At 40.7% G+C, this 25,810-nt stretch overlaps 1 protein-coding gene across 5 annotated transcripts in view; it reads left to right on the top strand.

The window, feature by feature from the left end:
• Ddx6 (DEAD-box helicase 6) overlaps positions 1-25,466 on the top strand; it is a 39,345-nt gene extending 13,879 nt beyond the window's left edge. For all 5 annotated transcript variants that reach the window (XM_028866382.2, XM_028866379.2, XM_028866381.2 and 2 more), the window contains exons 5-14: positions 7,058-7,187; positions 7,961-8,107; positions 10,191-10,285; positions 11,646-11,768; positions 13,474-13,602; positions 14,986-15,102; positions 16,409-16,472; positions 18,338-18,439; positions 19,821-20,003; positions 21,225-25,466. In XM_028866382.2, the coding sequence (XP_028722215.1) occupies positions 7,058-7,187; positions 7,961-8,107; positions 10,191-10,285; positions 11,646-11,768; positions 13,474-13,602; positions 14,986-15,102; positions 16,409-16,472; positions 18,338-18,439; positions 19,821-19,996 (1,083 nt within the window). In that variant the 3' untranslated portion in view covers positions 19,997-20,003; positions 21,225-25,466. The remainder of the gene's footprint in view (positions 1-7,057; positions 7,188-7,960; positions 8,108-10,190; positions 10,286-11,645; positions 11,769-13,473; positions 13,603-14,985; positions 15,103-16,408; positions 16,473-18,337; positions 18,440-19,820; positions 20,004-21,224) is intronic.
• The last annotated feature ends 344 nt before the right edge of the window (positions 25,467-25,810 follow it).

The raw sequence follows: 25,810 nt of genomic DNA, 5'->3' as shown, positions 1-25,810 counted from the left end.
TAGAGCACACTCCTTGGGAGGGCCGGGGAATCTGCTATAGCTAGCTCTGCACTGCACTCACTTTGAGATTCTGAGTGAGTGTGTGTGTGTGTGTGTGTGTGTGTGTGTGTGTGTGTGTGTGTGTGAGAGAGAGAGAGAGAGAGAGAGAGAGAGAGAGAGAGAGAGAGAGAGAAGAGAAGAGAGGAGATGAGATGTGATATGTAGAGATCAGAGAACAATTTTGGATGTCGGTCCTTGTCTTTTACTTTAAGGCAAAGGGTCTCCTGTGTCCTTCCCCTCCCCCTAATTGCTGTATATGCCAGGCTAGGCTAGCTGGACCTTGAGGACTCTCTGTCTCCACCTCTCATCTCACCATAGAGTTAAGGGATTACAAATAGGGACTATCATTCCTGGCCTGGCTTTTATGTGGGTTTGGGGAATTCAAACTCAGGTCCTTGTGCTTGGTCATGTTAGTTAAACACTATTACTAAACTAATATTCACGCCCTCAATTTATTGGACAAGGCAAAGAAATGATGGTCCATGATTGAGGGGGAAATGGAAACTTCTTACTGTTAGCATCAGAATTCCATACTAGGTCAAGAAAGTTGGATTGTTTTGTCAACTAGGTCTAACAAGGCTGAATAGCTTATACAACATGATTACAGCCTTCTGACTCCTTTAGTGAGTTGTTACTTGAGCTGAAGTAAGAGCTAAAGAACCGAGTTCTCCGTCTTCAAGTCTAGCATTTCTCTGTTGTTATCACTACAACAAGTGTGGGTGTGTTCCTCTTTTTGGTTTTGGTGTTGTTTCTGTTTTTTTTCCGAGACAGGGTTTCTCTGTGTAGCTTTGGAGCCTGTCCTGGAACTTGCTCTGTAGACCAGGCTGGCCTCGAACTCAGAGAGATCCTTCTGCCTCTGCCTCCTGAGTGCTGGGACTAATACCTAACTGAAGTTAAGATTCTTAACCAGGATTTGAGAGGAAGCATTTACTCCAAATGCAGGTGGATGGGCATTTTGAACTTTGGTGGATGCTACTCTATTCTGAAGCATCTCTTAATATTAGAGAACCAGGAATTGTGCTGTTCTTCAGTTGTAGCAATAGAACACTAACAGGTTCTAACTCAAGGAAAAAGACATTTATTGAAGGAATATCAGGAACTCAAGATTAAGGAGAAGATAAACTCATAAAACTTCATTTGTTTGTTTATATTTTATGTGCATTGGTGTTTTGCCACGGGTGTCTGGTCCCCTGGAACTGAAGTTACAGACAGTTGTGAACTGCCATATGGGTGTTTGGAATTGAGTCCTAGTCCTCTGGAAGAGCGAGCAGTCAGTGCTCTTAATCGCTGAGCTATTTCTCCAGCCCCAATTCATACCCTTTAAAGAACTTTGTAGCCAGGCATTGAGAAACCCTCAATACCAACTGTCTTAACTTTTTATTTGTGTTTTTGCAATGTGAGGAATGGGTTATATCCCCAACCTCAATCTTAATTTTTTTTAATGCTGTGGAATCAAGTAGTGTGTGGGTAGCCTGTTAAAACCTGCAGCCTGTGGTAATAATGGCAGCTTCTGATACAACAGAAGATTAACAAAATAGAAACAAAGCAGGAAGAAGGCATTAAGACCAGAAGGCAATCCCAACTCTCAAGAGGATCACAAGTTCACAGTCATCCACAGCTACATAAGGAGGCCAAATTCACGGCTTTTCTTGTTGACTACTGTGTATAGTAAGCAGACATTAATGCTCTCTGTGAAACTAAACAGAAAGCATTATCATCTGATGCCTGTGACTTGGATTGTAGGTAGAAAATGTATCATTAAGGACTAGGGATGTAGGGGGCTTGCCTAGCATGTCTGAAAAGCCTTGGGTTTATGAGCAGTGTCACATAAACCGGGTGGCCTGGCACTGTCAGCCAGGCCTAGTGGTCCATGCTTGCAATCCCAACACTCAAGAGGATCAGAAGTTCACAGTCATCCACAGCTACATCAGGAGACCAGCTGGGCTACATGTGATCCTGTCTCTAAAAGAAAGAAAAAAATATGGTAGGGGGTGGAAGTCATGGCTGTTTGTGACTTATTCTGTAATAATTTTAAAACCATAGAGCTATTCCTTTTGGTAATTGATATAGGCATATGTCAGTGGTTGTGAATCTGTATTTTCCTGGCTTTTGTTTGTTTTTAGTTTTAAAAATTTGAAGTTACATATTTTCTTCTAATACATACATATAAATATGTAGTTTAAATATATTTAACCATCTGTTGTAGTTTACTTCCAATGAGAAGTAAATGAGAGAGGTGAATGGACTTTCCTTACTCTGTTTTATCACTTTGAACAGGACACTTGTCACTGAACATTTTTTTCAGCATTTTGTTTTATTTTGTTGAGATAGTTAGTGTCTTAATAGCCCAGGGTACCTCAAGCTGATGGCAGTCCTCGTATCTCTGCCTCCTGAGTACTGGAATTAAAGTTTTGAACCACCATGAGTAACACTTTTTTTAAGCTTTTAGGGTTTGCTAGAAATACTCCTGATAGTGGGCTGTAGAGGTGTGTACCCCTTTAAAGTCAGTAGCCTGGGTTTCATGATTTCATGATAGCCTGGGGTACATAGTAACATAACAACTGTCTTAAAGAAAAGCCTGTTGGTAGAGTGCAGTGATGAATGCTTTCCTGGTGTGCACCAGGCACTGGGTTTAGTGCCAAGTGAAGAAAAGCCACCGCCACCTAGAGTTTTAGCATGTAGTTCTGGCTGGCCATAAACTAAGAGATCCTCCTGCTTCTGCCTCGGTGCTGGGATTAAAGATGTACACCACCTCCATGCCCACCCCCATGAATTCTGGTTCTTAGCCTTTATCAACAAGTATGAGTAGGAATTTTGCCTTTTTTTACGGTGGCATGGTATATTATGCTAAAGGATAGCTCATGTTTTTTTTTCTAATTTCATTTATTGTGAATGTGACTGCCATGACACACATGTGGAGGTCAAAAGACAGCCTTTAGGAGTTGGCTCTTTCCATGTATGCTCAAAGTCAACAGGCAAGAACTTTGACCCACCCCAGCCAGCCCTGTCTCACTGGACATTGTATTTCTTTTTAAACTTTCTTGTTGTTTTGTTTTTTGCTTGTTTGTTTGTTTTGACACAAGGTTTCTCTATGTAGCTTTGGAACCTGCCTGGAACTGGCTCTGTAGACCAGGCTGGCCTAGAACTCACAGAGATCCGCCTGCCCCTACCTCCTGAGCACTGGTATTAAAGGCGTGTGCTACCACCACCTAGCTAATCTTTTTATTTTTAATTTCTAAAATTTTTATTTGTGTGTTTGTGAGAGAGTGTGTGTGTGCATACTTGCAATGGTACACATGGAAATCAGAGGACATGTTTTGGGTATGGGACTCAAGTCAGCAGGGTTACACATGCAAAAGATAAAAATCTGTTTTTAAGAAACAAACAGAGCTGGCAGTGGTGGCGCACACCTTTAATCCCAGCTCTCCAGAGGCAGAGGCAGGTGGATCTCTGTGAGTTCCAGGCCAGCCTGGTCTACAGAGCAAGTTCCAGGAAAGGCGCAAAGCTACACAGAGAAACCCTGTCTCAAAAAACCAAAAAACAAACAAACAGAACTTTTTAGTATTTGTATTCTCAGAAATACTACCCAAGTGATCTGTCATCATTTAAGATATGATTTAATTTTTATTTTAATAATGACTAATGAAAACTTTCTGTGTTTTGAAAGGGGCTCTTCCCTTTTTTGTGGAAGAGTTTGAAGAAAAGCTATCATTTAAAAATTTCTCACTTTTCTGAATTACTCAGAAGAGCATAATTTACCATTTTTCTTCGTTCTGTATCCTTGTGGATAGGGAGAGTTCGAAGCAGGGTTTCTCTGTGTAGCCCTGGCTGTCTAGAACTCTCTGTAAACCAGGCTGGCCTTGAACTCAGAGATCTGCCTGCCTCTGCCTCTGGAGTGCTGGGATTAAAGGCGTGCACTGCCACCACCTGGCTTCCACTTTTCTCTGAAGCCTCTCTGTTCCCCTGTAGCTGACTTTTTAAATTCCATGGCCCTTTTCCTTCTTTCTCCCAGTAGTTGCTGAGATCCACGACTGGCCTACTCGGGGTTTGTGTTTAAACCTAACAAACTGTCCTTGAGCTTTACTTTAAAAAGTGGTCATATGTATGAATGTATTTATTTATTCTCTCTCTCCCTCCCCCCCCACCTCTTTCTCTCCCCTCCCCCCAGGCTGTGACTCAGTAGGGTGCCTGCTCAGCCTGCTTGGAGCCCTGGGTTTGATCCTTAGCACCAAATAAACTGAGCAAGATAACTGACTCACTTACTGGGAAATGGAGAAAAGGAGGATCAGAATTTTAGGGTCATTTTGTGCTACGTAGCAGGTTAAGAGGCCAGCCTTGGCTACAAGCGACCCTTTGCTTCCTCTCCTCCAAAAGCCATATATAGATGGTTATTCTCAATTTAGATAATATAAAATATATTTGGTATAATTAGCAAATTACTATATTTGGCCTTTTTATTCAAAAATATTTTGAATTTGGAGCTCCAGAGCCAATAAGCAGGCTCAATTCTTTGACTTTCCTGCACATTTTCAGAATGTGGGGAAGGAGGTGGGGAGGGGGGTCAGAGCACAGCTTTCAGGTGTTGGCCTCTCCTTTCCTCATGGGATCCAGGGATGGGTCAGCAGGCTTGTACAGCAAGTGCTCTTCCTGTCTTTTCTGAGCCTGTTCAGTTATAAAATAAACTCTTAATTTACTCTAGGAACTGCCAGGGGTTGGGGTGGGGGGTGAGGCTAAAGGCTCTAAAACAAACTACAATTTTCTAAAAACATTGTCTTTGAAGTATTTCACTGAGTTTGGCAGCTCATGCCTGTAATCTTAGTACTCAGGATGCAGAGGCAAGAGGCTCCCCACGAGTTTGAGAGCAGCCCGAGCTGCAGGCGGAGAGAATCCATATGAAGAAACAAGTCAGGGAACGCCGAGTGTTTCTCACGCTTTGACTTTTTTGAGATGAATAAGGGAAAAGAAGCTTTTGTAAGGAAGACAAGTTTCTTTTCTCCCAAACGTGAAGGGTTCTATGCCTAAATATGTCTAGCTCCTACTGTTTTTTAGTAACCTTGTCTTTTCTAGTGTTTCATGACCAAAGCTGTTTGTCTCTGAAGTGCAATGAAGTTGAGACATTATATGAAGCTTGGGGATAAGAAATGAGTGTTTGCATAGTTAGCTGACTTGTAATGTCAGTTTTGAGGTTGGAAGAACATAGTTTTTGTTGTTGTTTTTTCTTTTGAGACTGGGTTTCTCTGTGTAACAGCTCTGGCTTTCCTGGAACTCACCTCTGTAGACCAGGCTGGCTTTGAACTCATAGAGATCTAACTGCCTCTATCTCCTGAATGCTGGCATTAAAGGCGTCCACCACCACTTTTTAAATTTAATTACTAGATTATTACATAGATATTTGCCTTAAGAAAATTATAGAGGGTTTTTTCCCCCTGAATTTTAAAAACCTTGGTTTTTATGGAGCTGGAGAGAGATGGTTAATAATTAAGAGCACTTGCTCTTGCAGTGGACCTCAGTTGGGTTCTCAGTATCTACCTCAGTGACTCATAACTGTCTATAACTCCACCTCCAAGGACTTGGACACTTTGTTCTGCAGGGACGGACACACACACACACACACACACACACAAAATTTAATTTTTTTTTAACTTTACACGAACGCTTTCTAACCACCTTGTCTTACAAACTTAGAGCTCATTAAGTGACAAGTCTGTGAGCAGGTTGTAGGAAATCTGTAGCTGAACAGTGGGTTCTGTCTTAATTTGTGCCTATTTCCCTTTTAATTTCTATGTGTGTGCTTAGTTTTCAGTCACTTGGTTATCCTTTACTGTGTCCCAGATTATAAGTATTATTTTTGTTGTGGTTATTGAAAACATACATGACACAGTAAGCTCAAAAGGGAAAGTGAGGGGAGCAGTGGGGGCGCATCCTTTAATCCCAGTGCTGGGATGCAGAGGCTGGTGGATCTCTGTGAGTTCAGGGCCAGCCTGGTCTACAGAGCGAGATCCAGGACAGCCAGGGCTGTAACATGGAGAAACCCTGTCTTGAAAAACCAAACAAGAAAATGAAGTTTCACTTAAGTGATGGCATCTTCAGTTGAACATGATTCAGGACGAAGAAGTTGGGAAAGACACTGGAGGTTGATAAAATAAAAAATAAGTGCCTCCTAGGACCCAGGGTTAAATGTTTTTAGGTTACTGCTATATTTCTATTTTGTGTAAGGAGAAGCTGTCTAATCTACAATTTTTTTCTTGCTTTGGGTTTTGTTTTTTGTTGTTTTGTTTGTTTGGGTTTTTTGTTTGTTTGGTTTGGTTTTGGGGCTGAGCATTGAACCAAAGACCTTGCAAATGACTAACCATGCATTCAGTCACTACATCTCCAGTCCAGTGTTCAGTTTTTTTTCTGGCTTTATTGGCCTGAAAATAGCATATGCTATATACTCTTTCCTTGGAGTTGTTGGTGCTATTTTTTCACACAGGCTCTTATATAAGTCAAACTGGTCTTCACTTCCTGCCCACTGGATTACAGGCGTGAGCTACTGTGTCTGGCTTTTTGTTTCAGGACTATTACAGCTCTTTGAGATTTCCTTTTCCTCTGTTACTTTCTTTGTATACACATATAGGCACTCTGGTTTTTTGTTTGATTTTTGAGACAGAATCTTTCTCTGCATAGAGAGATTATCTATGGCTGTCAGGACCAGGCTGGCCTTGAACTCTGATCTGCCTGCCTCTGCCTCTGGCATGAGAGGTGTGTACCACCAAGCCTACGTCACTTGCCCTTTCTGTTACTCCGGGATTAAACTCAGAATATTTTCTGTGAACAGTTTTGGGAAATTTTTGGTTCATAATGGTGTTAATGATCACTTCTAATCAGTCCACTTGGGTCTTTGCCATTCATGCAAAATCTGAACAGGACACTTGAAAGCAGTATGGAGAAGGGTATTTATTCTTCAATATAACTTGGAGAAGAATCTGGTTATGGACTGCTTTTATTCACAAGTAATTTTTCCGTTGCCTTGTTTTAGGAGGAGAGCATTCCCATCGCTTTATCTGGTAGGGATATCTTAGCTAGAGCAAAAAATGGAACAGGCAAAAGCGGTGCCTACCTCATCCCCTTACTTGAGCGGCTGGACCTGAAGAAGGACACTATTCAAGGTTAGTTGGACAGAATGTGTGAGAGAGAAACTGGTTACACTTGGAGCGTTGTAGGTTTTACTCTTGGTCCAAAGTTATGCAATCCAGACTTGTTACAGACTTTATTCTGTTCTTACAGTATTTGGCTTAATTGTCTAAAAGTGATCCCAACTTTTAAAGGGGATTTCCCACTTTCAGGGTAGTTTTATATGACACACAGTTGAGCATATCCGTGTGTGTGTGTGTGTGTGTGTGTGTGTGTGTGTGTGTGTGTGTGTGTGATAAGAAAAGTAAATTTTATTGCCCTCTAGTTAAGAAAACTGAATTGTTGAGAGGTTAAATGAGTTGTTACTGCTTATGGCCTATGAAACTGAATTCCCTTGTGGGAGCTGTGTAAGCAGGGCTCCTAAGTGCTTCTGTTGTAAAGGCTTGAGCTTTGGGAGTTTTAAGAGCTTAGACGATGGAAAAGAAGCAAATTTCTATAGTTTCCTCTGGAGTCAGTTCCTATAATTAAGATTTCACCTCTAAAACTTTCTCAAATTTTCCAACTTTAAGTTTATAATTACCTCACTTTACTTTCATATGATGTAAGTAGAATCTGAGCAGGAGGCATTTATTATAGTTTAGTGAATCTCTTCTGTCAAATGTAGTTTAAGACTCTTAGAAATATTGTCTTATGTTATGCCTGCGTGATTAGACTTAATACCCCAGTGAAACTATTTTTATAGCTTCTTAAGCTTCTAAAATGTGACATGTTCTCTCCTCCCCTTCCTCTGTTCTTGGACATTTTCTAGCTATGGTGATTGTGCCCACTAGAGAACTTGCTCTCCAGGTCAGTCAAATTTGCATCCAGGTCAGCAAGCATATGGGAGGTGCCAAAGTGATGGCGACCACAGGAGGAACCAATTTACGGGATGATATAATGAGGCTTGATGACACAGGTAGGGAATGGCTGAAGGAGCAGCACTCTGACCAATGTAGTCACAAGTGCCTGTTTTTGACTTAACGTTTTAGACGCATTCTTAATTATGTGGGTGTAGGAGGTGGTTATGCACACATGTGTGCAGGTGCCCAGTGGGGAAGGCATTGAATTCCCTGGGGCCAGAGTTACAGGCAGTTGTGTACCACCTGATGGAGGTGCTGGGAATTGAACTTGAATTCTTTGGAAGAGCTTAACCATCTCTAGCCCCCAAGTGTTTTCTTTTAGAGAATAAAAAATATTTTTAAGAAAAATTAACAGTGGGGCCGAGTGGTGGTGGCACACGCCCTTAATCCCAGCTCTCAGGAGGCAGAACCAGGTGGATCTCTGTGAGTGGTCTACAGAGAGAGTTCTAGGACAACCAGGGCTACACAGAGAAACCCTGTCTCAAAAAACAAAAAAATAAATAAATAAAAGTTAACAGTGGGACTAAGGGTGGGTGACTCAGTTGGTAAAACGCTTGCCTAGCATATACAAAGCCCTGGGTGTTCCTGTCCCCAGCACCAAATAAACTGGATTTGGTGGCATGTGTCTGTAATCCTAGCACTAGGGAAGTGAAAACAAGAGGATCAAAAGTCAAAAGTTGAAGGTCATCCTCGCCTACATAGTGAGTTCGAGGCCAGCCCAGAGCACATGATGCCCCATCATAACAAAACAAGGTATCCAGGATCAGAAGTGCTGCAGTAGAAAATGAACAGTGAAAAAAACATTTCTTTGAAGAGAAATAAACAGATAACTAAAAGGATACTCACCTTTATTAGTATTTTCAGGTTTTGTTTTTGAGACAGTATCTCTATGTAGGCCTGACTGTCCTAGAACTTGCTATGTAGACCAGGCCGTTCTCAGACCTCAGACTGCAAAGATCTGCCTGCTTTTGCCTCCTGAAAGCTGGGATTAAATATTTTTTAGTGTTCTTTAGTTTGGTTCAGAGTACTGAATTTATATTAAAATTGTTCTAATTTTCAAGGCTAAGAAGTATTAGCTATCAATAATGCACATTTATGGAAAGTAGGCTTTGTTATAACATGAGTGTACAACATACATGGCAGAATATTTCAGATTATGGATTTCTATTTTCAAGTAACTGGGTAAATAGGCTATACACACACACACACAATGTTTTTGTGTGTATATACATACACACATAGAAAGTTTTTTATTTTGCTGTGGTTTGTAATATTCAAAAAAAAGTAAATTTAAATATTTTGGGAGATTGGCTAAATACAGTGAGGTATAGCCTGAGTGTAGTTTCCCAGAGTAAGTAAAGAATGGCTGACTTGTATTCAGTTTTCATGAAAGGCTCTCCATGGTGTAATGCTGAGTATAGAAGAGTCAACAAAATAGCAAGAGCACATTTAAAATCAAGTATGGTCAGAATGTTAATATGTATTATTTATTATTTGGTTAACTTGGCAATATTTTTTAATTGTACAGTTTTTGTTTTTAGTAGCCATTCTGTTTTCCCTTTAAAACAGTCTGAGCAATATTGCCTAGATTGAAGGCCTGTCTTTTGTATGGGAAACCCTGTGGTCTGGCTGTTATTTCTTGCAGATTATCATACGACAAAAGCTGTATGCCACTTAGTTGGAATGGTGATTTGGGAAACTAACCTACTCAATGTAGAAATGAAATAAATATTATCTAGATGTCATGGGGTGAAATGGGAGTGTATACAGCCCAAAACACATCTTTTTACCTTTTTGTATTTTTTTTTATTTTTTATTTTTTTATTTATTTATTTTTTGGTTTTTCGAGACAGGGTTTCTCTGTGTAGCTTTGCGCCTTTCCTGAAACTCACTTGGTAGCCCAGGCTGGCCTCGAACTCACAGAGATCCGCCTACCTCTGCCTCCCGAGTGCTGGGATTAAAGGCTGCGCCACCACCGCCCGGCTTACCTTTTTGTATTAATTTGTATCTCTATAAACAGTGTTTAGAATGATAAACACATACTATAAAATTATGTAGATTTTGTGTGTGTTGTGTGCAAGATAAAATTAATAAGAATGTATGTTTCTGAAATCTCTTTTTCCTGTAAATCTCATGTAGTACATGTGGTGATCGCTACCCCTGGCAGAATCCTGGATCTTATCAAGAAAGGAGTAGCAAAGGTTGACCATGTCCAGATGATAGTATTGGATGAGGTAATGTTTCTTCATTTAAAAGGACTTTTCTGTACTATCAAAAGCTTTACTTACAGTTTTCAGTGAATAAAGCAAAAGCTGTTTTTGTTTGACCTTTCGGTAAACATATCCAGATATTTATGTTACCAAATAACCAAGCCAAGTTCATTTTAAGTCTTCCTATTCAGTGGTACATTTTAAAAGCATGTAAGGCCTGTCAACTCTTTTTTATATCTGCTACTTGATATTGTTCTCTCTTTTTGAAATTTGTTGTCTCTTTGGGTTATAACCTAATATAAATTCCTTTTAAGAACTTAGTTAACTGAGGCCAGATATTTTACCTGGGAGGTAGAGTCATATGGGTCTCTTGAGTTGGAGGTCAGCTGGTGTACACAGCAAGTTTCAGGCCAGTCAGGGCTACACAGTGAGGCCCGGTCTTAAAAATAAAAACGTACCCAGCTGTGTCCCTTGGATCTAGCAGTGCTTTATGCATGTAGCTTGTCAGTATTAATGTCTTGGAATATTTTCCTGTTTGGTTTGTTTTAGATTACTGACTGTCTAATGAGGAATAGCACCAAATATTATGTCAACATTAAGTACACCGTAACATGCTTTTACTTAATTTTTACAGTCTGATACGATCAAGGTGTCTTAGAAAGTTGTTGTGGGATGTAGATAGCCTGTTTTCAGTTTCAGCCCAAATGGTTGGAATTCAGAACTTGGTTTGGTTTGGTTTTGTAAACTATGACCACGGAAGCTCTTATAAACAAAAACATTTAGTTGGGCTGGCTTACAGTTTTCAGAGGTTCAGGCCATTATCATCATGTTGGGACACGGTGCTATGCAGGCAGACATGGTGCTGGAGAAGTAGCTGAAAGTTCTGCATCTTGCACAGGCAACAGGAAGTGGTCTGTCTCAGTGGGCATGGCTTGGGCATGTATGAGAGCTCAAAGCCCACCTCCACAGTGATACTTCCTCCAATAAGACCACACCTACTCCAACAAAGCCACACCTCCTAATAGTGCCACTCCCTCTGGGGACCATTTTCTTTATTATTTTAACAATTTTCTTTAGGTAAGGATTATAGCCTCCTCTCTCTGTTTTGAGACAGTTTCATTGTATAACCCAGACTGACCTCAAACTCTCAGTTCTTCTACCTCAGCCACTTGGGTACTGGGATTACAAGCAAATGCTTCCATACTTGGCTCCTTTTCTCCTGAATTACTGAGGATTTGTCTTGGTAACCTTGAATACTGTATGTGTGAAAGAATTTATATTCATAGCCAGGAACAGCCTATAGTTGTGGTTTGCCCTTTGTTTATATGCTAACCAAAACTTTTAATGCCTTACTCATTAAAATTGCCTTTTCTTTGTATTACAGGCAGATAAGTTGTTGTCACAGGATTTTGTGCAGATTATGGAGGATATTATTCTCACACTACCTAAAAATAGGCAGATTTTACTATATTCCGCTACCTTCCCTCTTAGTGTACAAAAGTTCATGGTAAGTATGAAATCTGTGTCGTCACGGTACTTAAGAGTGTGTGCTTTTACCTGTAATTATATCTTATTATCAGAGTGTATGCTTTATGCTATTTCAGGATTTTCTTTTCATGTGGTCAGTAAAGATTGGTTCATGGATTTATTGTAATTGGGGATAGCTGAAGTTTTCCTGTGTCCCAGCCTGCTGGCAGTTGGGACAGATCTCTCCCACTTGTGTCCCCCAAGTAAACACACAGAGGCTCATATTACTTAAGAACTGTATGGCCATGGCATGGCAGCTTCTTGGTATCTGTTCTTAAATCTTAAATTAACCCATTTCTATTAATCTATAAGTTGCCACATGGCTCGTGACTTACTGGTATCTTACATGTTGCTACTCATGGCGGTGGCTGGCAGCATCTCTGACTCAGCCTTCTTCCACCCCGCCTTCTCCCTCCTTGTCCCGCCTACACTATCCTTCCTGCCCGGCTACTGGCCAGTCAGCGTTTTATTTATCAATCAATCATAGCAACAATATATTCACAGCATACAGGACATCCCACAATTGGGTTTTTGTTTTGTTTTTGAGACAAGGTCTCACTATGTAGCCCTGGCCAGGAGGCTAGCTTCCAATTCACAGAGGTCTGACTCCCCCTTCTAAGTGCTAGGATTAAAAGTGTGTGCAATCACATCTGGCCTAGACATTTTTTTTTTTTTTTTTAAATTATATAAACTGAATCTCTATGAGTTCAAAGCCAGCCTGGTGTTCCAGCCATCCAGTGCTACATAGTGTCATAGACATATAGACATTTTATATTTCTCTCTCTCTCTCTTTCTTTTTTTTTCTTTGTTTGTTTGATTTTGTTTTTTTAAGACAGGGCTTCTCTATGTCCTGGCTGTCCTAAAACTCACTCTAGACAAGGCTGGCCTTGGACTCAGAGATCTGCCTGTATCTGCCTCCTGAGTGCTGGGGTTAAAGGTGTGATTCACCATGGCCTGGCTGTGAGACTCTGTCTCAGAGAGAGAGAGAGAGAGAGAGAAAGTGAGTTCTAATTTTATTTAGTTCTTCATGCCAAGGTGACATATTCCATAGATGCTGGGTAAATTGGTCAGAGCATTATCTTATACACAAAACATGTCCTAGAAACTACCTGTGTGGTCATGGTTATCTTTCTGTTTCAGCCTTCTGAATGGTGGGATACAGGCATGTACAACTACGCCCATTTCTAACATAGCTACATTTTGAATCTGAGATCTACCATTTTAGGTTAATTTGTTTATTTTATGAATACTTGTTTTGAAAAAAAGATGCATCCATTACAGCAAGACACACACACACACACACACACACACACACACACACACACACCATAAAAAAGATAAAAATTTAGGGAAAGAAATTGAGTTCAGACACCAGGCAGTGGGAGGCAGCACTCAGAGGCACAGGCAGGTGGATCTTTGAGTTCCAGGCCAACCTGGTTTACAGAATGAGTTTTAGGACAGCCAGGACCACACAGAGAAACCTTGTCTCAGAAGAAAAAAGAAATTGAATTCAGGGGTAGAGCTCTTTACCTAGCATGCCTGAAGCCTTAGGTTTAATTCCTCAATACCTTCCCCGCACCCCCAAAAAATAAGCAAAAAAAAAAGAAATGTATGCATTTTCAATTTAAACAAGAATCCCAGAATTTACCTTAAGATTTCCTTTACTCTCCTCTCCACCCCTCCAGAATTCCCATCTGCAAAAACCCTATGAGATTAACCTGATGGAGGAACTAACTCTGAAGGGAGTAACCCAGTACTACGCATATGTAACTGAGCGCCAAAAAGTACACTGCCTCAATACACTTTTCTCCAGGGTAAGTAGTGGGCTTTCCTGCTGAGTCTTGTCCTCCACCAATTCCCAGTAAACCAGACAGTTGTATCATTTCTCCATTGTCTTCGCTGTAAAAAAGTCTTAGTAGTGTTTCCTAAAGACAGCTTTGATTGGTTTAAAGTTAAAGCTGATTGACACAGGTGCTTTACTTTTATTGTTAAATAATTTACCTTAATTACACTTCATCCTGATTGTTTAGATTCAATCTTTGTGAATACACCTAATTGCTAAAATTATTTATGACCTCAAAATCAGTACTGAAGGTGTTCTGGTTATTTTGTAGACATGTGCAATGTGGCAAAAAAAAAAAAATTGGTCCCCGATAAGGTCCAAGAAGAGGACAATCTGCCTTCTTGTCTTAGTTCTCACAGTATAAATAAGCATCCGTTTTTCAGTCGTTGGGCCTTTTTCAAATTTTGGTGCTGTTCGTGACTTCATTCTAAAATGGCCCTACACTATTGCTGAAATGTGTCCTGTCCTCTTCAGCACAAGAAGGCTGACAGACTATGTAGGGAAAATAGGTATTGGGTAAGCTTTTTGTAGTCATGGCTTATATTGGTTTGAGACTATAGATATATGCTTAAAGAAATGAAAACACATGAAATCTCATGCTTATCTATTGACAAAATTAACCAGAGGCTCACAAGTACCTAACTCTGTATTTTCACTAGAAACAGTAGTTCTTTTTATTCATTTTACTTATTTTAGTTATGTATATGTATGAGTCTGTGTCTGGGTGGGGTTATATGCACATGCGTGCAGCTGCTGGAATGGAAGAGTCCAGAAAAGGGTGTCAGAGCCCCTGGAAGTAAAGTTACAGCAGTTGTGAGTCCTGAGTTGTGTGTGCTGAGAACTGCACTTGACTCCTGCAGCAGCCGTGCGTGCTCTCCCCTGCTGAACTCTGTCCAGCCCCAAAGCATTGCTTCTTCTTGCTGGTTCAGTGTTAGCAGTGGCTTTATAGGGCATGATTTCTGTGACCACTGCGTCTGTATTTTTGTCTGGGGCAGTTAGGTGGCCCCTGTGAAACACTCTGCTGCAGCAAAACCAATTCTTAACGCCAGGCGGGTGCCTTTAATCCCAGCACTTGGGAGGCAGAGCCAGGCGGATCTCCGTGAGTTCAAGGCCAGCCTGGGCTACAGAGTGAGATCCAGGACAGGCACCAAAACTACACAGAGAAAACCTGTCTCAAAAAACAAAAACAGTTCTTATCAGCAACTGTTTACTAAATTTTTACATTTTTTTACAACTTCCCATCTCTCTTAGGAGACTCTCAATTTTAGACTTCTTAAAGTTTTTGTTAAATAATATATTCAAGATTGGCCAAACACGTGTTTTTGTCTTTCTCATACTCTTCTTCTGTGCTTAGCTGCAGATCAACCAGTCCATCATTTTCTGCAACTCCTCTCAGAGAGTTGAATTACTGGCCAAGAAGATTTCTCAGCTGGGTTATTCTTGCTTCTATATCCATGCTAAAATGAGGCAGGTGAGTGTGAGTCTAGAGCTTGCATAGATTTAAACCCCCCAAAAAAATATTGTTTTAAGTGTTTGTTTTCTTATTTTTGGTGATCCATAAATGCCTTTGTTTGAGAATATACTGCTTGGCTTAGGGTGTAGTGATAGAGCAAGGTCCTGAGTTCCAATCCCCCATACCAGGAAAAGAATGAACAAAAGAACTATTCTTTAGTAGACTAACAACCCTTCATTTAAACCACCAAGTCTTAAAGAACAGTATAGAAATGTCAGCTCTCTTTGTCTATGCTTGAAATCCTGGCACTTAGAGGATGTAGAGAGGAAATGAAGAATTCAGGTCATCCTCTGCTACATAGTAAGTTTGAAATTAGCCTGAGCTGCAGGAAACCCTGTGGGGAGGGGGAGGGCACAGGAAGAACACAGTGGAATGCATTCTTTCCCAGGTAATTTCTACATTTGTTCTGTTTAATGCAATAACCTTAATAGATAGATAGCTCCATGTAGCCATTTAAATTAGTTAAAAGCAACTACAATTTAAAGTTTTGTTCCTCAGTCAGATTAGTACATTTCAAAGGTTCTGTTGGTTCCCTGTGGCTAGTGACTCCTTTGTTGGAGGATAACAATACATACATTTTTTTTCTTACAGAAAGTGCTGCTATAGAATTTAATACACAGTAACTTCTCCTTACTTAGGATTTCTTGAAATCATAAACAATACTAGATTGTATATACATGTGTACTATGATATGGTTTAACTATTAGATATAATAAAAGGTTTACTAGAATAATAAAACAGTATATAACAATGTATTGTCCTAAGTGTTAGATGAATGTGATCTCAGCCTATCTTATACCTATCCTCCTTGGGCTGACACAAAATGATAAAATGTTCGCCTGATGAAATGAAGAAGACCACACAGACATAGTAAGTGATGCAGTTTTTGACTGCTACAGAAAGGTTACTTGAACACTGATAACCAAGATAGTTAAAGGACATGGGCAGTGTCTATACACTGTAGATGCACTGGACACAGTGATGATTCACATCGTAGACAAATTACATCACTCCTTAGAAGTGTGTTCTTTAAAACTTAGGGATTATTTCCAAAATTCTCATACCAAAGTTGATTATGGATAACTGAAATCAAGTTAAAAACAAGGATGAAGCTAAGCTAGTATATATGTGGTCTGTAAACTATTTTTTTAATTGTAAAAAAGATATTTTGTATGAAGAACTGATTGGATAGGAAAAACCGTGGTGGACATTTTGAGTTGCATATAAGTATTACTCAAATAGTTTATCCTCCCTTTCCCCTCAGGAACATCGAAATCGTGTCTTTCATGATTTCCGAAATGGCTTATGCCGCAATCTTGTTTGCACTGGTAAGTGTTTTGTATTTCTTGGGCCACTGTTTTCTGTAACATAGTGAAGCCATGACATTGCAGGTCTTACCTGGGCAATCATATTATTGAGTGGTTAACTTATTTAAATTGCAGGGAAATATTTGGCTGTTTATAGATGTATCCATTATATTTTCCCCTGTATTTGGGAAACCCATAAAGTAGCTTATTGATGAATGTTAAAGTTGTTAATCAAATTCAATTTACATAAGAAAATAGAAACTAGACCGGGCAGTAGTGGCACACAACTTTAATCACAGCAATTGGGAGGCAAAGGCAGGCAGAACTAGCTCTGTGGTCTACAGAGCCAGTTCTAGGACAGGCTCCAAAGCTACACAGAGAAACCCTGACTCGAAAAATCAAAAAGAAAAGAAAATAGAAACTGCATTTCCATCAGGCACCTCCCCACTATTTTTCCACTTTTAAGTAAAAAGTTGGGGCTTAGGATCTATGAGTTCAATCTCTAACACTAAAATAAAGAAAAGGGAAGACATTGATAATAATTAACAATACTTATATAATACATAAAGTACTACACTGATTAATTGGTTTTATTTATTTATTTATTGAGTCAGGGTCTCATGTAGGCCAAAATAACTGCTTTTCCTCTCCTGAGTGCAGGGATTATGGGTATGCATCAATATGCCAAGTTTCACTGGATGCTAGGAACCAATCCTAAGATTAGGGTTTTCTGCACTGCACTCAGTCAGCCTGCTTATATGTGGAATGTAGAAATAGCCATATATATAAAATCCTACCCATTGGGGTGATTGAGGCAGTGTGAGGCCAGCCTGTGCTACAGATTGAGATCCTATCTCAAAAAAGCTAAGTAATAAATAAAAATAAAATGTTGCTTCTCCTTTAAGAAATGGTGATTTATTCAGAAAATATGGAATTAAAAGCAAAGTTTGCATACCATATAATCTTCATTGGAAGTACTAGGCTTTGCCATAGCAGCTCAGATAAAAGCCTTAAAATAGTATACAAATGGAGGGACAGTAAAAAGAAAATATTAAAAAAAATGCTAGTTGGTGCCAAGTGTTGTAATCAAGCACTGGGATGGGGCAGAAGGGTGTTTCAGGTTCAAAGCCCACCTGGTTTGCTAGCAAATTCAAGGCCAGCCAAAGCTACAGAGTGAGTGAGGCCTGTCTTAAAAATTGAGCGTGATTGACAAGGGAGTAATGTGAAGTGTTTGTTATTACTAGTTCTGGTGTTTATTAGAGTATAAAAGTCATGTAGTTTCAGATGAGATGCTGTATTAATTGACTTTATAAACTGGGTAAGTTTGAGATGTGGAGAAAAGGGGATTTCAGGTTTGAGACTTGGGTAAAAAAATGGGCCATAAAGGTCTAACAAGGTATGGCAGTGAGTGCTCGTATTCCTAGCATGAGTTCAAGACTAGCCTGGGCCACCAGGGACCTTATCTCAAAAAGGAAAAAAAGCAACACCATGAATGGTTTTGGAAGGGGATGTAGAGAGAGGCAAGAGGACCCAGTTATGACCCTGTTTGAGGGTTTGTGATGGGTGGGCACTAGTCATCGAGATAAGTGGGTGAATGACTTCTAGAATTCCCTTTCTGAACTATTCTGAATTTGTAAGTCTCAGATTAAATAGACAGTAGACTCATTTATGCAATCATCTTCCTGCATTGCTGTTCCCTAGATAGTTTTTAAGACTTTTCTTTTACAGGAACAGAAAGTTGTTTATGATAATGTATGTAATCATGGAAGAGTGCCAATAGTAACTGAATGCAGTAATAAACATAGGATACATTAGAAATCAATGCATTGTGGTTCTAATTGTTTCAATTCAAAAATAAAATGAAAATTATTAATTTTTTTTTGAAGATCTGTTTACCCGAGGTATTGATATACAAGCTGTGAATGTGGTAATAAACTTTGACTTCCCAAAGCTGGCAGAGACCTATCTTCATCGTATTGGAAGATCAGGTGAGTGACAAATATAATCACTAACTTTTCTTTTGTAGAATATAATAGCTATGAGAGCAGTGCAATCACAGAAGTTTAGTTGTCTGATGCTTTTTCATTAATAAATCTTTGTGTCTAGAGACAAAGTTTAGCTACTTAATTAACCCAGGCTGTCCTGGAACTTAAAATGCACCTGCCTCAGCCTCCTAAGTCTAATTACAGTGTGTGGTGGCTTATGTCATTCATTAAAGTTAAGCTGGAGGCCGGCAAGGTGGCTCAGTGAATAAAGGTATTTGCGGCACAAGCCCAGTAACCTGAAGTCAGTCCTCGAACTCATGGTAGAAAGAGCCAGCTGCCAGCACACGTGCATGCACACACAAACACATAGTAATAAAATTAAAAAGTGCTTTTGAAGGTAGGCTGGCTAGATGTGGTACACTTGGGTAGAAGAAGCTGGTGACGTCGGCATCAGAGGCCAGCTGGGTTTACATACCGATCTGAGGGCAGCCAGGACTACATAATTGAGAACCAACCCCCCGCTACACACCAAAAAAAAAGTAAACTCAAACTGACATGGTGACACACACCCTATCATCCCTGGGCTTAGGAGGCTGAGGCAGGAGGACCATGAATAAAATTGGGGGCCGGGGTTAGACTGGAGAGGTAAGAGTTGCTGTTAAAGAACCTGTAAAGCTCTTTAGTTTGATTCCCACGCCCACATCAAGTAGATAAAACCACCTGCAACTGCAGCTTGTTAACACAAAGTTAGGCTGCATAGTATCTCACTCCCCACCCCCCCCCAAAGGAAAAAAAGGTTAAAGTAATCACTGTATGCTTAATTTGAAATGGAGTACAAGAAAGCTGTGTTGATTAGATGGTGTGAAGTGAGTGTGCTCTTCAGTTGTGTATTTTGACAGCAGTGCAAACAAACATCCATTTTGTCATTTGATGAAAATAAATTAAGTATAGTGCTATCCCTTAGTGTTCGTGTGAAATGGGTTCCAGGACTTTTGCCAGCATCAAAGTCTGGTATTTTTAGTCTCTTTAAACATGTGGTATTTGCGTATAAGTGGTACACATCTTATACATAAGTACTTCTTTGCAATAGCTTGTGCACACAAGCTGGCTTTGTAAGCGGTTCTTATACTGTGTTCAGGGAATAGTGCCCCAGAAAAGTCGGTTCCTGTTGAGTACAGTTGATGAGCCAAAGGAAAAACCATAAGTTGTTTTGTTTCTTTTTTCTGTCTTGTTTCGACCATTCAGAATGTCACCAATTGAAAATATTAATGCTGTTATGTTTTGGCAAATTACAGACTTGAACATACATGTTGCTTTAACTCATTTTATTTACCACTTTTTAAATTTTTTAGCATAGTTTAAATTCATTAAACACTTTTTTTAGGTCGCTTTGGTCATCTTGGCTTAGCCATCAACTTGATCACATATGATGATCGATTCAACCTGAAAAGTATTGAGGAGCAACTGGGAACAGAAATTAAACCTATCCCAAGCAACATTGACAAGAGCCTGTATGTGGCAGAATACCACAGCGAGCCTGTAGAAGACGAGAAACCCTAACAAGCACGTATGTATCTGGCCAGAGTGATCAGCACCTTCAGACTTAGGAAAGAAATAAGGTCCTCCTCCTCCGGCCTCAGGAGCTATGCCCAGCGTCAGAAATAGGAATGAGAACCAAGACTCGCGTGGGTGGGGCAACCATGTCGTTAGAGAGTAAGCCAGTGCTGCTCGGGGACACCTTCCTGAGTGTGGTAGGAGTGGCACCTAACACAGATTGGGGGCTCGGAGTAATGAAAGGCAAAGGGCAGTGGCAGTCTTGGTATAAAAGGATTTCCTGCTCCCCTTTTTTACAAACCCTGTCCTTTTTTTTTTCCTTTGGATGGGTGCATTAATAAATTAGGTCAAATTACCAGTAATGCCTTGTTATCAAATATGTAACACATTATAGACATGTCTTTTTAAAATGCCCCTCTGGTTTCTCACATTCCATTTGTGGCTGTGCTCAGGTGTGAGGCAGAGTTTTCCTTAGAGAGAGACACCTTGACTGGGCTTGACGCCTCACTTTCCGGTCAGAATGCAGACCTTTCGTGCTGGAGATTGAACCCAGGACAGAGAGAACACTGCACTGCACTGCCACTAACCCTGCGGTCCTGCGGGGGGAGGAGGCGTGACTCCCTGCAGCGTGTGCTGCCCGGAGTGCTGTAATCCCAGCACTGGAGACTGGAGAGGTGTGAGGGCAAAGTCATTCTGTCTCCAAAATACAGTGAAAGGCGTGGTTTATTTGTTCTTGAGAAAGTTTGGGGAGCCAGAGGTGCGGTGCCTTCAAACTCTTCATCTACTGTAGGATGGCCTTGAGAATCTGATCTTCGTGCTTCCACTTCCCAAGTGCTAGGATTAAAGATGTGTAAATACCACCACACTTGGCCTCTTAATTATTGTGAAGGAGACTGCCATTCATTCTTCTTCTATCAGAATCCTAGGGCATGGGGGGAAAGTTGTTGGTTGGGTTTTCCCCCCTTTTCCTGAGACAGAGTCTGTAGCCCTAGCTCGCCTAAAACAAACTCATACATTAGTCTCTTGACTCAGACCCTCTTGCCTTGGTCTCCTGAGTGCTCAGATTGATGCGCGTGAGCCACCATATCCAGTGGAGGTTCTTGCAGGGAACTCGTAGACCCCAGTAGTGTCAGGAGAGTACTGAAGAGAGTTTGGGAGGGGGTTGTGAAAACATTCTCTTGTTTTAGATTGCTTTCATGGGTGTTAATTTTAAATTTCTAAACTTTTTTCATAGGCTTTGACAAACTGCAAAAGGCTCCTTGGATCTGTGACACATCATTTGGGGGGGGTGCTCTTCTCTTTGTGGGTTTTTTCATCTTTATTTTGGAACTATGAAGAGTTATATAAGAGCTCAGACATTTTTCTTTTTTTTTTTAACTGGTAAAGAGAAAATGAGAAGAAGAAGAAGAAGAAGAAATAGACGTTTTTTGTTCCACTGTTTGCACTGTGTGCTGACTGAACATTCGTTGCACTAACTGCTGGGTTTTAAAGATGTTTTCTGGGGGGAAGGGGACATGGAAAGAGGAAAAAGAAAAGGAGGGAGAAACCCTGAAAAGAGAAGAACCTTGGTGACCACACACACCTGTCTACAATTCTCCAATAGCTGACTCTACTGCATTTCAACTTCTCCCTGATTAGTCATCCGTTTTTTAAGCCTGAAGAGCTTATTACTTATTTGTGCGAAGTGCCTTATGCTACGAGACCATTAAGAATATCATCTTTACACACAGCCCAAGGAATCAACAAAGTCATGTTCTATTTTCTTTTCTTTTCTCTCTTTTTTCTTTGCCTGTTCATTTTTGTTTCGAGTTGAAGTCTCTTCCTGTTGTACCAGTCCTCATGCCCAGGGCCGGAAGGTGGACTAGTGATGGTAGCGCCATTTTCCTTTTCTTTATATGGAGGAGTTGATTCACAACTGCAGTCCATCCACACTGTAAATACATGTATTTAAAAAAAAAAAAACAATACCAAGTAAAATTTTCTTCTGGGCTGAGTAGACGCACCATCGTCGCTCCCAAAGGAAAGAGCAGCCTCTCACTGCAGGAGCCATGTGACAAGCCTCTGTGCTCTACAGCAGAACACTACCCTGGCTCACACCTCCATGAGCAGTGTGGCACTTCACGTGGAGACTATCAGAGCCTTGACCCTCTTTCCTCTGTGGCAAAGCGCGTCCCGTAGAAAATTGGATGTGTATACTTGTATAAACTTTGTAAATAGTTTTTTTTTCTGGGTTCATATATATATATATATATATACATATATATATATTATTTTTTTTTGGATGAAGGTTGCTGGGATTAAGGGGATTAGAGTGATTATGGGAGCAGCTAAAGATGAGAGGGGCTCAGTTTCCTGCAACACTAAATTCTAAAAAGTGCTTTGACCTCTGACTCTAGGAAGCAGACCTCTGTGGAGCCCTGGGTTGGAAAGGGACCCAGAAGCCCAGAATGCACTGTCTGCCACCACACTGCTCTTGTAGTGCAGAGAGCAAGGAAGATGAGAAATCTGATTCCTGAGAGCTTTGAGAAGCTCTCTGATTGGGTTCTCCTGCTCTAAAAGTTTGAGGAACTTCCCAAGTTCTGCATAGGGGAACAAAGATTAATCTTCCTTGGAGTGGGAGAAGGGTATGGAGTGCAGTTTGAGAGCAGAGTGTGTGACGCATGCATTTGCACTTCAGAGGACCAGCCAGTACCAGCTCCCTGGGCTTGGTTGTGACGCTCAGCTGTCCTCAGTCACCTACGGTGTGGGAGTGAGTTGCCCTTGGCCCACCTTGATACATACACTTTTGCAGGAATGGGCAACCCCTGAACACTGTTAACTTCATTGCTGCAGAAAGCTGCTTGCCGTGCGTTCTCTGTGCTGCTGTGACGAGAACGCTGTCTGTCATTCTGCACTGTAAATCGCTGGCAGATGCTCTAGGTGGGAGTGTTGCTGTAAATTGTGCCCCTCCCAACAAGCTCGATGTTTGGCCTGATCTCCAGGCAAAAGGAGTGAGATGAATCAACCAGTGAGCTTTTTGGTTTTTTTTTTTTTGTTTTTTTTTTTTTTTTTATGTTTTTAATTCCCTTTTAACCCAGTGTACTAGGTCAGTCAGGAGGCATCTAGGGAACAAAAAAAGCAAAAAACAAAATTTAAAAAAATACTGATTTCCATATTCCATCATTTTTCAAAACCTTGGAACTGACAAGGTATGTGTATGCTTTCATGCTTAACTCACCTGAATAAAGGAATCAATTATTCAAAGATGCTTTTTGACTTTGCCTAGCTCTAAAGCAAAACTATTTGTGACTCAATCCCAAATTCCTTGGGAATGAAAATCCTGCAGATGCCTCCTGATGAGACATAACCCTGACTCCGTAACAACTGTAGCAAGAGCTGCACAGTACAAACCCCAGAAGGCAAGTCCAGTATATGTTGGTTACTAAACATAAACCAAATTAAGGAAGTCACTTTTTTAGGGAGGGTGGGGGAGGGGTCTTAAAAAATATCCTTTTGACCAACAAATCTTGCCCTTGTACTGATGCGGCTCTCTTTCTTCCTGCCTTTGGCGAGATGAGAGGGATCATCCATGTAGAACATTGCAGGAAAGGAGTATAAATGCATTTGGTATCTCGCCAGAGGGCATGTGGGTGAGTCAACAAAAAATGCAGCCTCTTGCCAACCTTGGGCTGCTCTGCCGGGTGCCACATGCCTACAGGTCCCTCTTAAAGCACAGACTCCACATGGAGAGCATTACTGAATACAGCCTCTGATGAGTTGTGGCACTTGGACTAGCTGGCACCACCGCGGGACAGCGGGGAGGCTGCGGTGGGTGTGGTGCCCAGCTCACTCGAGCTGGTAATGGGAAGATGCCCTACTGACCGGGTCAAAGCCTGGTCTGTATTTTTGTTGTTTTTTTTAATCCCTCCTAATAAGGAACATTGCTACTATTGGTAATTGTCTTTCAGGTTCTTTCCAGTAATTTTTAAAGTAATGGTTTTGTTTTTTCCAGTGGTTCATTTGGATGAGAGAACTACATCTTATTTTTAGTATTCAGACTATATCCACCTCAGTGGTTTTAGCTTCTGGTCATATAGTTGTGTAATAAGTTATAAGACTGTTACACACCTTGCTGCCTCAGGGCCTGTTTTGTTTTTCTCTTCCTTTATGTTCTGAAGGTGAACAAAACTTTCCGTTAGGAATGGAATACATTTACCATAAAATGATTTTTCCTGGAAAGGAGAGCCTAGCTAGTTCTAAATTATTTCCAAATGGGTACTGTCATTGTAATCCTGGGTTGGCCCAGAGTGGTGGGGTGGGGTGGGTGGTTGTCATAATTCCTCTTCAGAATGAGGTGAGGGCATCTTTCCTTGGCCACTTGCTTTGTGTTGGACACCATCGTGCTCAGTTAGAACAGAGCACAGCACAAAGCTTTGATGAAAAGTGTTGGAAACAAAACATCTCATTCTGATTGTTTGGTTTCTTTTTTTTTTTTCTTTTTTTTTTTTTTTTAATGGGGGTGGGGGGAGGGTACTGTGTCCCAAAAGGGAGGGAGTCTGCACTAAGGATTTAGAAACACTTTGGAAGCTTGTAACCTCATGGGAAACTGCCTTTAGCCACACTCCTGACCTTCAGATGAGTAACAAAAAGATGAAATAAGTTCTTGGGAATTAAGCCATGTTATTTTAATTGGGTACATTTTTTTCAACTCTCTGTGTATCTTTAAAATTGTTACTGTGGAATGATTTTCTTGCCAAGTATCTTTATCAGGCAAAATTATTGGCCTCATGGGAGGTGAAATAAGCCAGCTTTGGGGTGAATTTATGTGGACTTTGGTGAGTTTGTAGTTCTGCTTTATATTCATAAAGATAGTTTTTTAAAACTCCCAAAGCAAATCTATTTTCTTCTCTGATATAAAAACTCATCTTTGGAATAAAGAGTTAAGTGTCCAAGGGTTGTAACCAGTATGAGGTCAGAGGGAGCTGGCCTGGCCTGGACTCTGCCCCTCCACAGCTGACAGACTCCACCAGAAGTGTATTTAAATCTCCAGTAGACAAGGCTGGGCAGGGCAAGGGAGGGGTGGGCCTGGGTTAGTTAAAGAGACAGGCTGCTGTATTTTAACCAGTGGTTCTTGGGAAGGGGGCCTGGAGAAAACAAAGTCACTTCCCTTATTTGAAGCAAAACAAATTAGAAAAAATTACAATTTTTGTTCAGTAAAAAAAATTCTAACGTCCCTAGCCACAAGGGACCAGTTCCACTTACAACAGTGGGAACTTAAAATTTTGAAAACATTTTGGGGAAAGGGAAAATTGGCTTTCTGTTTAATTGGCAAATGTTCCAGTGGGGGGTATGTTTTTGTTGGGATGTGTTACGTTGTATGTACATGTCTAGGACCCGAGTCTTCACAGTTTATATGTGGTTCAGAAAAGATGGTTGGTAAAATCTTGATTATTTCTTTTTGTTAATTTATCTCAATAAAAGCCCACTGGAACTCCAAGTGTGTCTTGTATGTATGTTCTTGAAGCAAGTTGTGCCCCCAGGAATCCTAGAACATTTTATTGTGGTATTGGAGGTTGTGCATCAGCGGGCTTCTTGTGTGCCTACTTGAATAAACTTGTAGACTTAGGTCATCCACCCTAGATTTCCTGCCTCACACAGTTTTCATAGTATAGGTGAAAGCCAAGATCAGTTGGGATTCGAAGTCATCAGCTCCCAGAATCATTGTCAAGCAGAATGTTCAGAGTCTTACAGAACTACAAGGAATGTAGATGAGATGCCAAACACTCAGAAGACAACCTTTGCCAGTCTTCCCTCGGAGCTGCTAAAATGCAACAAAATCTG

This window comes from Peromyscus leucopus, chromosome 7 (genome assembly GCF_004664715.2).
Source record: "Peromyscus leucopus breed LL Stock chromosome 7, UCI_PerLeu_2.1, whole genome shotgun sequence".
NCBI classification, from domain to species: domain Eukaryota; kingdom Metazoa; phylum Chordata; class Mammalia; order Rodentia; family Cricetidae; genus Peromyscus; species Peromyscus leucopus.
The sequence above is the reverse complement of the archived record's forward strand: the minus strand, read 5'-3'. Positions and strand labels throughout refer to the sequence as shown.